This window comes from Micropterus salmoides, unplaced genomic scaffold (genome assembly GCF_014851395.1).
Source record: "Micropterus salmoides isolate LMB-PRFRI ecotype aquatic unplaced genomic scaffold, ASM1485139v1 Ms_hic_scaffold_2, whole genome shotgun sequence".
Lineage (NCBI taxonomy): Eukaryota > Metazoa > Chordata > Actinopteri > Centrarchiformes > Centrarchidae > Micropterus > Micropterus salmoides.
The window spans coordinates 41,368,254-41,387,939 of record NW_024041150.1 but is presented as its reverse complement, the minus strand read 5'-3'; the positions used below and the strand labels follow the sequence as shown (position 1 = coordinate 41,387,939).

Below are 19,686 nucleotides of genomic sequence, written 5' to 3'. Positions count from 1 at the left end.
GTAGGCTACACCCTGCCTCATCACACAAATACACATCACCTGATAGGCTTAAGCATTTATTTTTATACACTTTGGAGTTATTTTCCGACCTTGCGCTTTATGCACCGAGATGTCTCCAAATTCCCTGAATCTTTTCACAGCGTTGTGCACTGTTGATTTAGAAAGACCTAAATTCTCTGCAATCTTGTGTTGACAAAAAAATTCTTTGAACTAACAATTTTCTCACGTATTTTGGCACACAGAGGTGAGCCATAACCCATCCTTACTTGCAAGGACTCAGCCTTTGGCAGATGCTACTTTTATATCCAATCATGACACCTCACCTGTTACCATTAATCTGCTTATTGTAGAGTCTTACAAACAGGTCTAAATATTCTGAATATTCTGTGCACTTTTCAGTCTTAGTTTAAATCAAGCTGCTACAGAGAGCTAGTGGAGGTCATGGAAGAGGGGATCATGAGAACATTGGTAGATTGAACACAAGATGCAAAAATTGTATTGCAGAGGCAGGGAGTCCAGCAAGAAGCAACTTGCAGTAGTCGAGGCAGGATATGATGAGGATTTGGACCAAGTGCAAGGACCGGATTTTGTAGAAAGCAATTCTGCCAGATTGGAAAACTGCGGTGATGTTGGCTGTCCAGCGCAGTTTGATTGTCCAGTACTACGCCAAGGTTACTCAGTTTGTGAAGGAGAGACATGTTCTTAACAGTGACCAGTAAATCGAGGTTGCAACAATAAATGATAACTAACACATGAAAATGCTCTGAGAAAGGTTTATTTGCACAACAGGAAAACACGCTATGCAATAGAAGAAAGAATTGTGCATTGTCCCAAAAAATAACTGAAGCTAAAAGAAAACAAGCTTCTGATTGCTGCATTATCTTCCTTTATATATTTATATTTTGAATTGTCACGTGCCACCTGGATTGTGTTTCCCTTTATATAAATAAAGGCTTTTCCATGAATTGCTGCAGAAATAGTCTCCAGAATGCAGGAAATTATGTGATTAATGCTCAGAATTTTCTATATATATATATATATAGAATATATATTTTAATATATTTCAGCATCGAATATTTCTTCAAAATAATGTGAACATATTGTCTCGTCTTGTTGTTGTGACCCCAAGCTAGATTCTTGACGTTTTTCATTTTCCAGAAATCTCGAGTCCTTCTGACTCCTGAGTAAACGTGCTTTTGTAGTTACTGCTGTCTGCATGTGTAGGGCAGTATATCAGTACTACAGCTAAGGTGGACAGCGCAAAATAATAACCATAAAACAATATAGCATATTTTTAAATTATAAAGAATATTATGTACTAGCCAGAAATATTATATTTTTTATATATTACATTCACTCAAGTGCTGAAAGTTTCCTCACAAAACCAATGGTGAAGTCATAATATCAATGTGTTTTTTTTATATAGTCAATTTCCCGAACAATAAAGAAGGTTAAAATAAATGTATTCAAATGAGAACTATGAAAATACTCCAATGTGAAAGTCCTGCATTCAAATCCTTACTTTAAAGTATGTAAGTATTATCGGTACTATATACTTTAAGTCTTAAAAGTAAAAATACACAAACACTGAAAATCACTACATGTTCAGATGCATACAGGAAGGATATGAAGAATTGCACAATCGCGTCTGAAAATAATTAAACCTGTCAGATAAATGTAGTGTACTAAATAGACATCTTGTTATATATAATTAACTAAATACAAATTTTGGTGTGAGCACCTTCCAAACATCCCGCTTTGCTTTCGTGTCTCGCCGGGAAAGAAATGGTCGCTGCGCCCAAAACCCGGAACCACAACTTCCGCGCGAACCTGCAAAGTTATTGTGCTGCGAGAAGAATTTAAAGATGTTATACTGGATGGAGAGGAACAGCAGCGGCTCGGGGACTCTCGACAGCCTCAATAACATGTCCAAGACGGAGATCCTGAGAGGGATCGTCGCAGAGAAACTGACAACAGCCGCGCAGGAAATCTTCGCGGTCGTGGAGAGAACCGTAGCCGGGTACGAGGAGGAGGCTTCGGGTCTGAGGCAGGAGATCGACCGGCAGAGGAGGCAGCTGGAGGCGGTGCTGCAGCCTCGGGTCAAACTAGAGAGAAGAGGCCAGTGGCTCAATTATTACAATAATAAATAACGTCGTTAAGTTACACAGTCACAAACACTATGTTAGTTTAAATTGTGGAACTTCATTTAAAAAACTGCTCATTTTAAGTTTCTGTGCTCGCTGACAAACCTGCAGACTCCTGAGAACATAAAGTGAAAACTTACACACATTTTCATGATGTGACTTACAAATCGGCATATAAAAAGTGTTACTTAATGGTGCAAATGAAATCAATTTTCACCTTAGTTCATGGGACATAACTCAAGAGAGTTTGCCGACTTTGATTACAAATGCCTGGTTCTGTACGATGTCTGAAGTTATGAAAACACAGGTGGATTTCGGCTGTAGCGGCGGTTTTAGAGAACTACATTTTTTTTATATGAGTTTCTTTTACTTCTGATTGAAAACAGAATACTTGATCCCAGAGCCAGAAGGCCATGAGGCTGTTGTGAGTGAGGAGGAGCAGCAGCAGACGCATCAGTCAGGTGGGTTTACACTCCTCCTATTAAAGGTGTTACCATATGAGAAAAACAAACTTAAGACTGAGTCACATAGAAGAATTGGTGAAATGTTAGGTTTTAGAAAAAGCTCAGTCCTCTTAATCAAAAGTGCTCATCAGTGGTTGCAGAGAGTATTTGAATGCTTTAGTAGTAAAAGTATTGACACCACACTGTGAAAATACGCTGTTAGAAGTAAAACTCCTGCTTTTAAATTTTTACTTTAGTAAAAGTATGTACGTATAATCATGAATATGTATTTAAAGTATGAAAAGTAACAGTACTCAGAGCGGAAAGCAGCATAAATGTGAGAAGCTGGCACCATCCGATGTTTTTACTGGAAAAACTACGGCTTTCTAGAAGTGGCTAAAATAAATCAGGACATTCCTGGACTCCATGTGTTTCACCTTATACTGACTATGTTGTGCTGTTGTACTGGACATGTTTCCGCCACCATACACCCTAAAATAAATACAATTGATGCCTTCATCGGGTTCTAGGTGTGGAGGACCCTGGGAGCCTGGGCCTCCTGAGGTACGGTGATGATGACGAGGGTAATGGTGACGATGAAGAGCAGCAGCTGTCAGCGCAACCAGCAACAGGCTCCAACCAAGAAGATCTGAAGGACCCAGAGTATCGAATAGAATCGAGGTAAAAAATCCCAGCACCAAAAGTATGTGGACACCCCTTTAGGCATCCTTTTAGTTTGTCGTTTGGTTTATTTAGTGGTTCAGGCAGCATGCGGATGCGGTTAGTAAGCTTCAGAGCTGCAACGATTAATCAAGTAGTTGTCATTTTAATAAAAAAAAGTCATTTATTTCTAGTTTCTTTGCTTCTCAATGACAGTAACCTGAATATATTTGAGTTGTGGACTAAACAGGACATTTGTGGATCATCTTGGGCTTTGGGAAACACGGATCAACATTTTCCACCATTTCTGACATTTTATAGACCAAAAAAACAAATGGATTAATCGTTAGTTTGGTTGTTGCTTGGTGCGTTGATCAGCATGCTAGTGGTGAAAGCGACGTGCTGTTAGCTAGTGATGTAGTTCCAATGAAGGAAAATTTTAATGCTGCATCATTCAATGATATTCTGGACAACGGTGTGTTTCCATCTTTGTGGCAACAGTTTATTTTTTATCCACTTCCTGTTTCAACATGACACAAAGCAGCTCCACAAATAAATGGTTTTCCCAGCTTGTTGTGGAACAAGGTGACTGGTCTGTACAACCCCATTCAGCTTTGAGATGAACTGGACTGTGATCCAGAACTGATAACCAAACAAGTATCTTGGTGTTTTAATTCATTTTAAAAGGTGTGTTTAGGTACGCTCATCCCTTTGCTTGGAATTAGCTGCAAAATGTCCTGATTTTTCGGAAGCCGGTTTCACTGGTTGCTTTTACTTTTAAATTACTTTTTGGCTGTATATGTTATAATTGATTACTCATTTGATCCTTTTTATTGATAAATTGTGGTGAAAATTTGATATTTTATGACCATGTAACTTACTATTTATTGTTTTTATGTCTGCAACCTTGATAATTGTGCTACTGCTTGTCTTGACCAGGAAAGTCTTGAAAAAATATAGATTTTTAAGCATTTTTAAGTTAAGTTAAATATAGGTATTATATAATAATAAACCAACATCACTGATGCCCTGTGTCTGCTGGAAAGACCAAAAAAAAACAGGAGAGTGGAGGCTGTTAGAGCAGCAGATTAATGAACATAGCTTTTGGAAAAAGATGTTCATCAGCCACATATTGGTGTAATGTTCCAGTGTCCACATACTTTTGGCCAAGTCATGTATATTTAACATGAACACGTACAATATGTTTCCTGCAGCGATGGATAGTCAGAAGGCGTGTAACTGCAGTTAACTGTCTGTTATTTTGTTATTAACCTGCTAACAATCTTCATCCTCCAGGTCATTTTCCCCCAGAGGCCCGTCTGAAAGGAGAAAGACCGGCAGACCTCGGATCATTGACACACAGGACCACATCGATCTCAAGATCCGCATCCTGGAAGCCTCGCAGACGAATGTCCTCTCGACAAGGGGTACATTTCAAAGACTTACCCAATACTTTATGATTGAGTACTGACTGAAACACCTTATCTGCACAGAGGCTTGGAAAGATTGACTTAACCTCACAATGAATGGTTGTCTGTTTTAGTGTTTAAGAAATGTCCGGTGCAGGAGCTGCAGTGTCCTCGGGGCCTGCAGGAGGCGGACTTCCTGGACCTGCTGAGGTCCACCTTCCCTCAGCTGGCTGCTCAGAAACATTTTGACTTCTTCACATCTGACAGGAGCAGGAGGCTCATTCCTCTGAGAGTACAGACGCTGACACCAGTGGAGATCTACAGGAGCATCAGGCTCACCGGAGCAGGAAGGTCAGCCCTCTACATCCGACTGAAGGTATTTTAAATTATAATCATCATCACCTGTCATGTCTTTACACAGGAGAGAGTCTTCTCTCCATCATCAGTGTAGTTATTAAAGCTATAAGTTTTTTTAACCAAGTGTTGTTTGATGAAAGCGGGGCAGTTATTCTTGTGTGTTTCTGAATGTCTTTCTGTGTGGCCTGTTTGTCAGTTTGATATTGCTTGATTTCTGCCATTTGGGGCAGTTTTGCTTCTGTTGTGGGCCATTTTGATCCAGACGGAAAAATGCTTATCCTTTAAATTAAACAAGCATCAGTTTGAATCTTCTGCTTTTTTTGGAAAAGCAAAGAAGCAAAGTTGTTTCCTTTAAAATTTAAATTTGGGAACAAACTCTTGCAGACAGGAGAGGAGACGGAGGAGGAGCTCCACCTTTTGACCACCACTGATTCACCGTCCACGGCCGCTGTAGTGATAGAGAGTGGGGAAACAAGGCTCAGCTCAAGGTAATTTAAAAATTACTTTCTTGGATTTCTGTTACAACTGATAGCAGCAATTGACAAATTTTCATGTATGATAAAAAGATTTAAAAAAATCTGTAGAATCGTCTCTGCAGTCCCTCGTGATGAGTAATTAAGTACATTTACTCACTTACTTTACCCAGGGTACAGTTATGAGGCACCTGAGTACTATTTCCTGCCACTTTCTACCTCTACTCCACTACATCTTAGAGGCAAATATACTTTTTAATTCACAGCTTTTGTTACTTTACAGATTCAGAATAATCATGCAATATATTATCAACAAATATGATGGATTGTTATCAGTTTAACTACCCACCTTTACCAGCTGCAACACTAAAGCTATGAACACATTAAAGCATAAATAATGATAATCAAATAATATTTTATCCTGAAATTTGCTATTCTGCATAAGGAGTACTTCTGCAGATTGTTGATGTCTAATAAACATGTTAAATACATTTCCTTCCTCATAAACATTTGAAAGACAATTTATTTTTTAACTTTTAAATATTTTAAATGCAGCATTGTTAACATCTACGTCTTCGTGTTGCTGGCGGTCATCTTCTTCCCTCTGTGCACGGGAAACCTTGTCATAATTCCTTATGGAGTATTTCATGTTTTGCATTTGTTCCAGATTAATGTGAGGACAGCAGGACACTACAGTAATCTGTAAGTAATGTTTGCATTTTTTCCCACAGCTGCTCTGTTCAACATGTGGAAGGTGACAAAGTGGATGTTCAGTCCAGCAGCTCAACATCACAACAACAGGACATGGAAACAGAGGAAGCTGATGGTGAAGATGCTGCTGAGAGCCAAGTGGACTCCAGTGATGAGTGTGACAAAAAAGGAGATGAGGCTTTTGACGGAGACGAAGACTGGAAACCAGATCCTGAGGTGCAGTCGCCAAAGAAGAGGAGGAAGCAAGAGTCTAATTTGTCTGGTGTGAAGGGGCAGTTGATTGGGAGCAGTAAAACGCCCTGTAAAGTCTGTGGAGTTTGGTACAGGAAACTGGGCAATTTGATCAATCACGCCTGGAGTCACGTTAAAAAATCACAGCTTGTTTGTGGAGTGTGTGGAGAGAAGTTTGAATCTGTGGAAGAGTTAAAGGGACATCTCGGGAATCATCATAAAACTCACGACTGTTCTCATTGTGGGAAATCTTTCCTCACCATCAGTAGCCTCAACTCCCACACCACTCTACACACAGGAGACAGACCGTTTAAATGTGACGTTTGCCACAAAACCTTTGGTCGATTGTCCACTTTGTGTGCTCACCGTTGGGTCCACGTGGAGGATAAACCACACAAGTGTGATATTTGCCCGAAGGCGTTTGGTCTAATGAAACAGCTCAAAGCTCACAGCATGACACACACATGTAGAGACAAGTACCACTGCAATATTTGTGGTAAATCTTTGGCTGACCTGCGATCTTTAACTCGCCACAAGGTGACCCACTCAGAGGAGAGACGTTACGGCTGTGAGGTTTGTGGGAAGCGTTTCAAACTCCCCAAAACATTAAAGGCACACGAGAAGGTCCACACCTCCAGAGACCGGCCGTACCTCTGCCACATCTGCTGCAAGACGTTTGTGACGAATCACAGTTTAACCGCTCACATGGGAACGCACAGCAACGAGAAGCCGTTCACCTGCAGCATATGTAGCAAAGGCTTCGTGTCCAAGGGGGATCTGAACGTGCACATGCGTGTGCACACTGGCGAGGCGCCGTACGGCTGCTCAGAGTGCGGCCGCCGTTTTAAACGCAAGACTCACCTGAACAACCACGTGAGGAGCCACCGGGGCATCAAACTGTCTGTCTGTGGGGTTTGTGGGAAAGCGATCTCTCGCAAAGACCACCTGGCGGCACACATGAGGACCCACAACGGAGAGAGACCGTACCAGTGCACCATCTGCGACAAAACCTTCACTCAGGGCCACTGTCTGAAAACGCACATGAAGATCCACCAGGGAGAAGAAAACCTGAATTGACCAAATATGTCCACAGCACAGAAAACTAGCATCAAAGTTTTCCCATTTCAGAGGGCTGCATGATGTTGGAGCTTAACCCTTCTGAAATGCGACTCTGACACCACATGAACACGTGGAGACACAACAGTGAGGGAACCCCGGGTTCGAATCCACTGTGAGACACCGGTGTGTCCCTGATATAGTAATTGTAAGTCGTTTTGGATAAAAGCGTCAGCTAAATGAATATGATGCAACAGAGAACCGATGCCCTCTCCTTAACAGGCTGCAAATGGCCACTTACTCCTTCTGGGCATAAACAAACCATGCCAGGACTCAAGGGATGACATTAAAGGAAGTTCAGTGACCATTGCCCTGTTTTATGATGACTTAAACCCTGCCGGTCTGATAACCCCAACCAGGACTCAGAGAGGACACCAATAAAAGCAATGTGACAATGGGCCACTTTCTGACTCTCACTGGTCTCTCATCCGTCCTCCAGAAGATCTGGACTTAATTAATAATCCATACAGGGAACAAGATACCAATGTTGCCGTTCAGAGTCAAATGTACTTTAGTTGATATCCTACGTTTAGTGTTATCTGAAGAATGTTAAGTTTTATTTCCCCATGATGATTTTGATACAGGAACTAAACTAGTTACAGATATCCACAACTCCAGAAAGAAGGTTGGTGTGATGCGTCTCTGGGCTGCTTCTTTTCCCCACCTCTTTTCACAGGGGAGAAGACATCCTGTGATCTCAAGAATATGGACAATGACTCTATACTGACGTATGGATTTTTTTTGGCTCATTCCCTGTTGTAAGGATGTATGCAGAAAGTTACAATGCCTATAAAAAGTATTCACCTCTCTTGGATGTTTCACCCTTTTGTTGCTTTTATACATGAAATCATGGTCAATATAATTTGGCTTTTTTGACAAGAATTTGCAATAAACCCTCTTTAATATCAACAAAAACGGGTTTTTACAAACTAATGTCAATTAATTAAAATTATATAAGGTAAAGAAGATGATTGCATATATATTCCCCCCCTTCAGTTCAGTATTTAGTAGATGCACCTTTGGCTGTAATTACAGCGCTGAGTCTGTGTGGAAATGTTTCATTCAGGCCGGCACATCTGGACACTGCAAGTTTTCTCCATTCTTCCTTGCAAAACAGCTCAAGCTGTCAGGTTGCTCGGGGATCGAGCGTGAACAGCTCTTTTCATGTCCAGCCACAAATTCTGGATTGGACTGAGATCTGGGCTTTGACTTGGCCGCTCCAAAACATTCACCTTGTTGTCTTTGAACCATTTCTGCGTAGCTTTAGCTGAATGCTTGAGGTCGTTGTCTTGCTGGAAAATAAATCTTCTCCCAAGTTGTAGTTCTCTTGCAGACTGAGTCAGATTATCCTCCAGGATTTGGAGATATTTTTCTGCATTCATGTTCCTCTCTACCTTCACAAGCCTACCTTTCCAAGGCCTGCTGCTACGAAGCATCCCCAGAGCATGACGCTGCCACCACCATGCTTCACGGTGGAGATGGTGTGTTTGTGGTGATGTGCAGTGTCTGGTGTTCTCCAAACATAACATCTAGTCAGATGGCCAAAAAGCTCAATATTTGTCTCATCAGACCAAAGAACCTTCTTTCAGGTGACCTTGGAGTCTAGTACATGCCTTTGGGCGAATTCCAGGTGAGATTTCATCTGAGCTTTTTTCACCAGCGGCTTTCTCTTTGCCACTCTCCCATACAGCTTCACCTGGTGAAGAACCCGGCCAACAGCTGTTGTATCTCCCATCTGAGCCACTGAAGCTTTTAACTGCTTCACAGTGGTCGTAGGTGTCTTGGTGGCCTCCTCACCAGTCCTTACTTGCAAGGACTGAGCCTTTGGCAGATGCTACTTTTACATCCAATGATGACACCTCACCTGTTACTATTAATCTGCTTATTGTAGAGTCTTACAGACAGGTCTAAATATTCTGTGCACTTCTCAGTCTTAGTTTAAATCGAGCTGCTACAGAGAGCTAGTGTAGGTCATGGAAGAGGGGATCATGAGAACTTTGGTAGATTGAACACAAGATGTGGTCGCCTTTCTGTGGACGTTTCAAAAATTGTATTGCAGAGGCAGGGAGTCCAGCAAGAAGCGACATGCAGTAGTCGAGGCAGGATATGAGGAGGATTTGGACCAAGTGGAAGGACCGGATTCTGTGGATTTTGTTGAAAGCTATTCTGCCAGATCGGAAAACTGCGGTGATGTTGGCTGTCCAGCACAGTTTGATTGTCCAGTACTACGCCAAGGTTACTCAGTTTGTGAAGGAGAAACATGTTCTTAACAGTGACCAATAAATCGAGGTTGCAACGATAAATGTTAACTAACACATGAAAATGCTCTGAGAAAGGTTTATTTGCACAACAGGAAAACACACTATGCAATTTAAATATAGAAGAAAGAAATGTGCATTGTCCCAAAAGATAACTGAAGCTAAAAGAAAACAAGCTTCTGATTGCTGCATTTTCTTCCATTATATATTTATATTTTGAATTGTCACATGCCACCTGGATTGTGTTTCCCTTTTATATAAATAAAAGCTTTTCCATGAATTGCTGCAGGAAAAAGTCTCCAGAATGCAGGAAATTTTGTGATTAATGCTCAAAAATTTATGAACCCCGATCATATATTTCAGCATCGAATATTTCTTCAAAATAATGTGAACATATTGTCTCGTCTTGTTGTCGCAACCCCAATATTGTGCATCTTCACTTCTCGTGAGTTAAATGTATTGTCACACCCCTAATCTGAGCAATTATGTGTCCAACACTTTTCAACACAAAGTAACGCCCTTGCCTGGCTGCTAGATTCTTGACGTTTTTCATTTTCCAGAAATCTCAAGTCCCTCTGACTCCTGAGTAAACGTGCTTTTCTAGTTACTGCTGTCTGCCTGTGTAGGGCGTCACTTTGTGTTGAAAAGTGGTGGGGATATAATGGCTCAGATTAGAGGTGTGTGAAATCCTTGCCTGACGATACACTTGGACCACGTGACAATGCACGAAACTAGAGAAGACCCGTAACCAACACTATTTGAAGAAATAGGAAAGGTGGCATTTTCTGCTCAAATTCATGGTAGAAAATTATTTTTTTGTGTAAAGGGAAATAAAATGAAAAATTCAGCTGGGAGGTAACAATTCATAAATATAAAAATATAACAGAATATAATGCAGTAGCCTAATCATCTGCTTGTTCATTTTAGGCTTAAGTTACATTTTTTGGATAATGCACATTTGTTTCTTCCATATTTAAATTGCGTTGCCTGTTATCTTATTGTGCAAATAAACCTTTCTCAAAGCACTTTCATTTGTTAATTAACATTTCTTGGTGCAAGTTTCGCAGTATATTAGTGTGTAGTACAGCTAAGGTGGACAGTGCAAAATAATAATCATAAAACAAATATAGTCTCATTGGAATATTATGTACATCTAAAGCCAGAAATATTATATTTTTGATTTTGAAAGATGCTCCGTCACTAGAAGATTTATATAAGGAGTTGCAGTAATGATATAAATATAAATAGGCTACGTAGCCTACATTCACTCAAGGGCTGTAATTTTACTCACAAAACCAATAATATCCAATGTGTTTTTATATTGTCAATTTCCCGACAATATAAAGATGGTTAAATTAACTATATTATTATATTAAAATGAGAACTATTAAAATACTCCACTATAAAAGTCCTGCATTCAAATCCTGTAAGCATTATCGGCAATTTATACTTAAAGTCTTAAAAATAAAGTACACAAACACTGAAAATCACCAAATCTTGAGATACATAGGTTTCACTGGACAGGAAGGGTATGAAGACTTGCAAACTGAAAATAACTAAACCTGTAAATGAAGTGGAGTAAATAGACGTGTTAATACAGGTGCTGCTCATATAATTAGAATATCATCAAAAAGTTGATTTATTTCAGTAATTCCATTCAAAAAGTGAAACTTGGATATTATATTCATTCATTACACACAGACTGATATATTTCAAATGTTTATTTCATTTAATTGTGATGATTAAAACTGACAACTAATGAAAATCCCAAATTCAGTATCTCCGAAAATTTGAATATTACTTAAGACCAATACAAAAAAAGGATTTTTTAGAAATGTTGGCCAACTGAAAAGTATGAATATGCTCACTGAACACTGCTCAGGTGTTATGAGAGCCCAGGGGTGCTCTGATAGTGGCCTTCAGCTCTTCTGCATTGTTGGGTCTGGCGTATCGCATCTTCCTCTTCACAATACCCCATAGATTTTCTATAGGGTTAAGGTCAGGCGAGTTTGCTGGCCAATTAAGAACAGGGATACCATGGTCCTTAAACCAGTTACTGGTAGCTTTGGCACTGTGTGCAGGTGCCAAGTCCTGCTGGAAAATGGAATCTGCATCTTCATAAGCATGAAGTGCTCTAAAACTTCCTGGTAGACGGCTGCGTTGACCTTGGACCTCAGAAAACACAGTGGACCAACACCAGCAGATGACATGGCACCCCAAAACCATCACTGACTGTGGAAACTTTACACTGGACTTCAAGCAACGTGGATTCTGTGCCTCTCCTCTCTTCCTCCAGACTCTGGGACCTTGATTTTCAAAGGAAATGCAAAATGTACTTTCATCAGAGAACATAACTTTGGACCACTCAGCAGCAGTCCAGTCCTTTTTGTCTTTAGCCCAGGCGAGACGCTTCTGACGCTGTGGACCCTCATTAACATTTTCTTGACTTTTTAGTTTTATTTCAGATTTTAATTGAACACAATTAGATTGTATCTACAGATTATTTTATCAGAAATTGTGATGAAACAGGACATTTTTAGTTTAAAGCAGGTAAAATCATCTCCAAAAGAAGAAACCACCTGAAGCCCAGCACTGTGGAAAAATAAAAATGAATAAATGTTGTCTCTATTATCTAAAGTCACAAACCAAACAACACATTCACATCATAACCCGTTGTTTCCACGTTCCCTTTGACCCTATCATTGTATCATAAAGACAGACACCATATTAATAAGTTTATCATTTATGTATCGGCATGACAAACATCATACATGAGTTTATTCAGTTCAAAGCTTCACTCACAAAAGCCATGGTGCGGTTATAATCACTCTGCCTGTTTTACATTGCTATTGTACTCTGCCCTATTGCTTGTACACCTTTTTCTACCACATCTTTTCCTTCCCTTCGCCTCTCTATGAATGTGCTTGGACACAGAGCTCTGTGAACAGAGAACAGAGAACTTTAGCAATGACCTTTTGTGTCTTGCCCTCCTTGTGCAAGGTGTCAATGGTCGTCTTTTGGACAGCTGTCAAGTCAGTACTCTTCCCCATGATTGTGAAGCCTACAGAACTAGACTGACAGACCATTTAAAGGCCTTTGCAGGTGTTTTGAGTTAATTAGCTGATTAGAGTGTGACACCAGGTGTCTTCAATATTGAGCCTTTTCACAATATTAAAATTTTCTGAGATACTGATTTTGGGGTTTTCATTAGTTTAGGAGTTTCAAGTTTCACTTTTTGAATGGAATTACTGAAATAAATCAACTTTTTGATGATATTCTAATTATATGACCAGCACCTGTGTATATAATTAACAAAATGCAAATGCAGTGAACAGAAGACAAAATCTAAATGAGGTCAATATTTGGTGTGACCACCGGATATAAATGGTCGCAAAAGCCAGAGCAACTTCCGCGCAAACCTGCAAAGTTATTGTGCGTAAAGTTAAAGCTGCGAGAAGAAGTTAAAGATGTTATACTGGATGGAGAGGAACGGCAGCGGGTCGGGGACTCTCGACAGTGTCCGCATCATGTCCAGATCGGAGATCCTGAGAGAAATCGTCACCGAGAAACTGACAACAGCCGCGCAGGAAATCTTCGCGGTTGTGGAGAGAACCGTAGCCGGGTACGAGGAGGAGGCTTCGGGTCTGAGGCAGGAGATCGACCGGCAGAGGAGGCAGCTGGAGGCGGTGCTGCAGCCTCGGGTCAAACTAGAGAGAAGAGGTCAGTGGCTCAATTATTGCAGGAAGAAGTAACGCTGTTAAGTTACAGTCACAAACACTCTTATTTTAAGTTGAGGAACTTCATTAGAAAAACTTCTTTCTTCTGACTTTGATTACAAATTATTAACGTTTAAACTTTGCCTGGTCCTGTATGGTGTTATGAAAACCTGGATGGATTTCGGCTGTAGCAGTGGTTTTAGGCAAATTATTATTTTTAACTTAGTTTCTTTTACTTCTGATTGAAAACAGAATACTTGATCACAGATCCAGAAGGCCATGATGATGCTGTTGTGAGGGGGGAGGAGGAGCAGACACAGCAGTCAGGTGGGTCTTCTTATTAAACGTGTTATAAAATGAGGGGGGAAAACCGTTATTAAGAATGAGTCACATAGAAGAATCGGTGAAATTTTAAGGTTTAATGTTAAAATGTATTTAAAAGTACTATACCACTGAGTAAAAGTCATGTACAAAAACACTTAAACAGTCTTCAGCTGTGGCTTAAAACCCTCGAGACTTTGCTGACCTGACTCCCGAGGAGAGACCATTTCACAGCAACTTTAAAAATGTTCATTTGTGACAGAGGTTTTGGTGGTATGTGTGTTCAGAGCCGTCTTCGGCTTTGTAGTATTGCAAGAGATTACTGGGTGCGTGACGTACGATGCAGTGAATGCGTGACCAAGGTGTTTTTGTAGCCTACTCAATAATGGCTGTTAAAACACCGTTGGCAGTGAACGTACTGCGCGCTATTTATGCACCCAGGGCGCCTTGCGTTTCGGCCGCCTGCTTTATCTTGCGTTTTCGAAGGAGTGCTCTGGGCACACAGGGTTGGGGAAAAAATTGAACTCTGGGCAGAAATCATCGCACCCCCCCCCCCCTGTCCAATCTAAAGGCCTTTTCACACGGGAAGCGATTTACGCGCCTCCTACTTCATTTTCAATAAGAGGCAAGCGTGTAGGAAGGGAGGTGCAGGGATTGCGACAGGCGGGCGTGTGACAAGCACAACAGCTTCACGGGAAAACGCCCGCTTGTCGCTACGCCCCTGCCCAAGTTGACTTGACTTAAATTTTCTGTACCCTATGCGACGTGCAGCACAAAAAGATGGATGAGAGACAGATCCTCGCCGTCTGTGACTTCGCTGAAATATGTGTTCACTGAACAGTTACTGTGACATTAACCAGAGGGTGTTTGCATGACTAGATTTATCAGCGATATGATTTTGAATTATGTATGTGCCATAGCCTACCAACACTTATAGTTTTACTTCAAGCTAGGCTATGAAAGAAGTTTTCTTTGGCTGTCTGGTGTGAATCGCTCTCTTGAGGTCATGCCACAGCATCTCAATCAGGTTGAGGTCAGGACTCTGACTGGGCCACTCCAGAAGGCGTGTTTTCTTCTGCTGAAGCCATGCTGTTTTACTTCTGTGCTTTGGGTCGTTGTCCTGTTGCATCACCCATTTTCTGTTCAGCTTCAACTGTGGACAGTTGGCCTTACATTCTCGTGCTAAATGTTTTTGATGAACTACATTTTTTTTCCATCAACAATAGCAACCCTTCCAGGCCCTGAGGCAGTGAAGCAGCCCCAAACCGTGATGCCCCCTCCACCATACCTTACAGTAGTGATGAGGTGTTGGTGTGCTGTGCCTTTTTTTTTTTTTTTTTTGGTTTGACGGCAGTGGCTTCCTCCGTGGTGTCCTCCCCATTTAGTGTTTTATGTATCCTAGAGTCATCAATTAGAGATGTTGGCATGTTCCAGAGATTTCTGTAAGTCTTCAGCTGACACGCTAGGATTTTTCTTAACCTTACTGTGCTAATGCACAGCTTTGCAGGACGGCCAGTCCTAGGGAGAGTAGCAACAGTGCTGAACTGTCTCCTTTTTTATTGACAGTTTCTTACCGTGAACAAATTAACATCTAAGATTTTAGAAACACTTCTATAACCCTTTCTAGTTTCATGCAACTCAACAATAATTCAAGCTTCTGGCCAACACCTCGAAATTTGTCTGCTTAGACTGCAGGTTGGCTTACTGCTGACTCCGCTTAACTTTTGGAGAACTCATTAGCCTAGAGGTTCACATGCATTTCTCCACCCTGCATTGTGAATATTTATGTGGTGAGACATGAAAACGTATAGCTGTTTGTGTGGTACAAGTTTAAGCAGACTGTGGTTGTCTATTGTTGTGACTTAGATGAAGATCAGATCACATTTAATGACTGATTTATGCAGAAATCCTGGTATTTCCAAAGGGTTCACATACTTTGTTCTGTGGCTGTATGTTGAAACAGAAGTTTTTTTTTTCCTCGTTTGGTTTCAATGTGCAAATTCAAATGTTACTCTATGTATGTCCCTTTTATGCAGACAATGTTGTTCTGACCTTTTTGACTCTGTGTCCAGGTGAGGAGGACAGTGAGAGCATTGGCCAACTGCGGGATGATGATGAAGAGGGTGATGGTGGCAATGAAGAGCCGCAGCTTTCAGTGCAACCAGCAGCCAGCTTAAAAGATCTGAAGGACCCCGATTATCAAATAGAATCAAGGTCACAAATCACAGCTTAGCCAAAAGTATGTGGATACCCCTGTGGGCATCCTTTTGTGTGCTCCTGGTCTGTTTTCCCTGGAACCATTTTGTTCAAATAAAGCTTGTTAGCTTAACATGCTCTTAGCATGCTAGTTAGCCAAACCAAGTATGCTTTAGAATCTATGACTTATTAGTTGTCAACTATTAAATTAAACAGCAACTATTTTGATAAGTTAATTGGTTTGGGGTTTGAACATGCATGTAGGAGCTGTTATACATGGGGAACATGCCCCCCCTACACACACTTTCCTCCGGCAATTTCGGCTTTGGGTCATAGCCAGGGCTGTTTACTATGAGTGACTAGTCAATCAATCGCACACTCCCTATCAGACATGCTTAAACAGTTGAAATATGGACAAGAATCATGTAGCGTATAGAAAACGTGACACAACGCAGAGGTGGTGCTGAAAAGTTAAGGGGGGAAGTTTGCTCGAGGCAGATGCAGCAAAGTGCCTCAATATCACAGACTTTTCTTTTGTGCTGCTGTTACTTATAGCCTACCTGAAGACAGCAGAGTGGGCAAGCAACGCACATTTGCAAAATAAATAAAATAGGTCATTGGCACCTTTTCACGTTCCTTTTACAAAACTGTAGCCTACTTTTACTCTTTACGTGGCATTTTCTACGGGCCAGTAATCTACTTTGAATTTCGCTACGTGTTCCAATAATAACTTAACCAGTTTGTAATCTGCATTTTGCTTCATTAACCGAAATGAGCTGTCATCAGACTGTGTACGCGCAGTTAGGCAGAAGAGTGCCATGTCTCCTTTTGTGGTACAGAGACGGCGCTTATCACAGATGAATGCGCTGGGCAGATGCAAACGTTTAGAAAATCAGGCAAATAACATTTCAGTTTAAGGCTTTATTGCTCGAATACAACTGAAGTCAAGTGAGCGCACACCATGGCACTGGTGGCTGAGTCAGAAAGCAGCCTACGTCGCTCTTAACAAGCCGGCAAGTGAAATACTTTCCATTAAAAGCGTATTTAGTCTCCGCAGAGCAAATGAAGACTACTCACTGTAGCCGAACATCTAAGTCAGATGACCACTGCATTGAGTCTGATATATTAAAAGTATACTGTTGTGGAGCAGAGCATCGCTTTCTTCTGATGGACATTTGCCTGTTTCTTTCACATCGGTTACTATTTGTTTTATAGCAAGTCCATAAACAGCAGCCACCAGCTGTTATTTATTCAGGAAATCATATTTGATATGCACAGAGTCCTTTCCATGGCTTATTTATTTATTCTGGTGCTAAGCTGAACTGATTACTTTTGGAGAGAAGTTTCTAGTTTTTAAAATGTATTTTAATGGCTCATTTAGTTATATACTCGCATAAAATTCTCAGGAATAAAGGTCTCTAAATACCCAGAGGCCCAACAAATGCTTTGGCCGGAGAGTGGGACAAACATCAGGGCCATTTGTTTGCCCATGTCTGTGACCATCCTTGACCTTAAAAACCTGCTACGTGTCCATAAACAATTTAAAAGTACTCAAAATGGTCACACAGAGATGAGCATCCTACAGTATTTTAAGAGGACAGAGGTCACAGAAGGAGAAGAAATAAACTGAAGAGGACGAGCTTGTAAGTTGTATGGATAGCTAGTAGACATAGTAAATTATAAAACTCATTTAGTAAAGACTTTATTAGGCCAACGGCATGTTATCAGAGTTTGCATTGAAGACAGTTCTGTGTTCACAACCCCTGAACCCCCCTAAAATTTCAGCGCCAGTGATGCGGGGAATGCTAGTCACAGAGAAACATCTCTTAAATAGGTAGTACCAGTTTAAGGCTACGTCCGTGACCGTTCCAGTCTGCCAATGAGCAGGTTGTGATCGACTGCTGACTTCTTGTGGTTTACTATATCAATGAGGGCAGAAAGAGATATTGAATAAAGGAACTACTGGATATAACATCACATGCAGTGTTTCCCACAAATAGGCTTTACGGTGGTGGACACCCAGGTGTATATTTGGCGACCCACATTTTGCAGAGAAACGCAGAGTGCAATGCTGTCTTTTACTTTATAAGACACGGACACGGTGTATATATTTTACAAGCACGGACTCGATAGATACCGTTGTGGTTTCATTAGGCTTCGTCATTAACAAGCCTGCGGCTGAAAACAGAGTCGCAGGTGGAAATCGCAAGTTCTGTCATTTGAGTTTTACGTCAACAGAGCAGACCTACAGATAGAGACAGAAAGAGGTGGGGCAAGCCGCTGTGTTTGCAGCAGAGGTGTAGGGCTAGTGAGTAAAAACTATAATAAAGGTGAGTTGGAGAATGAAGTAGAATTAAAATGGTTAAATAAGAAAGAACCTGTTGGTATAGATCCTGTCTCTGATGAAGAGAGAAGCATTCTCCCAGAACAGGTTGAAATTACAGATGAAGTCCATGTTGTGAGCTGTGCATTCAGACTGGAGTCAGTTGTGCAGGCTCAGGATACGGCTAAAACGGTCTGCTCCACGACATAGAGATGGAATAAATGAGACTTTTCACTGTCCTTTAAGATGTTAAACAGGAGATTAAAGTTGTTTTTGTTGAGCTCAGACTCATTTCGTTCATAGACGACAGCAGGATAATCGGATATAGTGTGTTCTGTAGACCATCTCTCAGGTTATCGTCTCTCAGAGATTCATCTGTGAGGAGGAAGCCTGGCAGACCAAGCCCCCAAGAAAAACCCAATCACCACCACCTCAGAGTCTGCGTACTGGAGGATTCGCAGTCAGATGTTCTTTCAAACAATGGTGAATATAAAAGATGTAGTTCTGGATGGACTTAATTTGTGTTGGTTGTTAAGAGGTAATCTGGAACTGGGGAATCTTTGTTTCAGTGTTTCAGAAATGTCCGGTTCAGGTGCTGCGGTGTCCTCGGGGCCTACAGGAGGCGGACTTCCTGGACTTCCTGAGATCCACCTTCCCTCAGCTGGCAGGAGACAACAAACCTTTTGAGGTCTTCAGGACCAGCAAGAGCAGGAGGCTCCAGCCACTCGCAGTAAAGACGCTGACATCAGAGGAGATCTACAGGAGCCTCAGGCTCACTGGAGCAAAAAACCCGACACTTTACATCCGACTGAAGGTAGATAACTAGTATAACCCATCTTCTTAAACTACATACATGTCCCTGCTCTGTAAGGCTCTGATACTATCTGAGGGTTCATGTGAGATAGTCAAAAATATAGCATTACCCATTAAATTGAACCAGCATCAGTTAGAATTTTTGTAAAAAAATGTTTTCTTAAAAGCATATTTTGGGAATAACCGTGTGCAGACAGGAAATGAGGATGACATCACCTCTGATTCTTCGTCCATGAATGCTCTGGTGAAAGAAAGTAATGAAGCTGGACTCAGCACAAGGTAATTAAATTTCCGTTACAGCTGATTCCAAAAAGTGGCTCATTTTCATGTTTGACATTTAAAAAAATAAAAATACTCGGCAGAACATTTTACAGTGTGAAAGTATGTAACTTCTCTCTGATCGGGCTGTCACTTTTTTTTTAATTCACGATATGGGTTTCCCTCAAATGTATTCTGTGGTGGAAAGTATAATAGTATAGTATATTTATTTAATTACTTTACATTTGTTCCATTTT

General features: G+C 41.0%; 3 protein-coding genes across 4 annotated transcripts in view; all 3 read left to right on the top strand.

Annotated features, from left to right (window-relative positions):
- Positions 1-19,686, top strand: part of LOC119912270 (zinc finger and SCAN domain-containing protein 2-like) — a 73,668-nt gene that overhangs the window by 32,357 nt on the left and 21,625 nt on the right. The gene's annotated exons all lie outside the window — the stretch shown is intronic.
- Positions 2,133-8,498, top strand: LOC119912284 (zinc finger protein 664-like). The gene is made up of 6 exons (XM_038731417.1): positions 2,133-2,605; positions 3,118-3,268; positions 4,544-4,674; positions 4,791-5,032; positions 5,398-5,501; positions 6,218-8,498. The coding sequence occupies exon 6, from the start codon at positions 6,291-6,293 to the stop codon at positions 7,503-7,505; it is 1,215 nt and encodes a 404-aa protein (XP_038587345.1). The 5' UTR covers positions 2,133-2,605; positions 3,118-3,268; positions 4,544-4,674; positions 4,791-5,032; positions 5,398-5,501; positions 6,218-6,290; the 3' UTR covers positions 7,506-8,498.
- LOC119912269 (zinc finger protein 37-like) overlaps positions 13,154-19,686 on the top strand; it is a 75,407-nt gene continuing 68,874 nt past the window's right edge. Inside the window, exons 1-3 of one of the 2 annotated variants that reach the window (XM_038731383.1) lie at positions 13,159-13,522; positions 13,771-13,845; positions 15,912-18,841. The gene's annotated coding sequence lies outside the window, so the exon portion shown is untranslated. Of the gene's footprint in view, positions 13,523-13,770; positions 13,846-15,911; positions 18,842-19,686 lie in introns of both variants that reach the window. The other variant, XM_038731386.1, reaches the window with a different exon arrangement.

Bases quoted from the DNA above. Each gene is read 5' to 3' on its own strand.
- LOC119912284 (XM_038731417.1), top strand. From the start codon at position 6,291: ATGGAAACAGAGGAAGCTGATGGTGAAGATGCTGCTGAGAGCCAAGTG.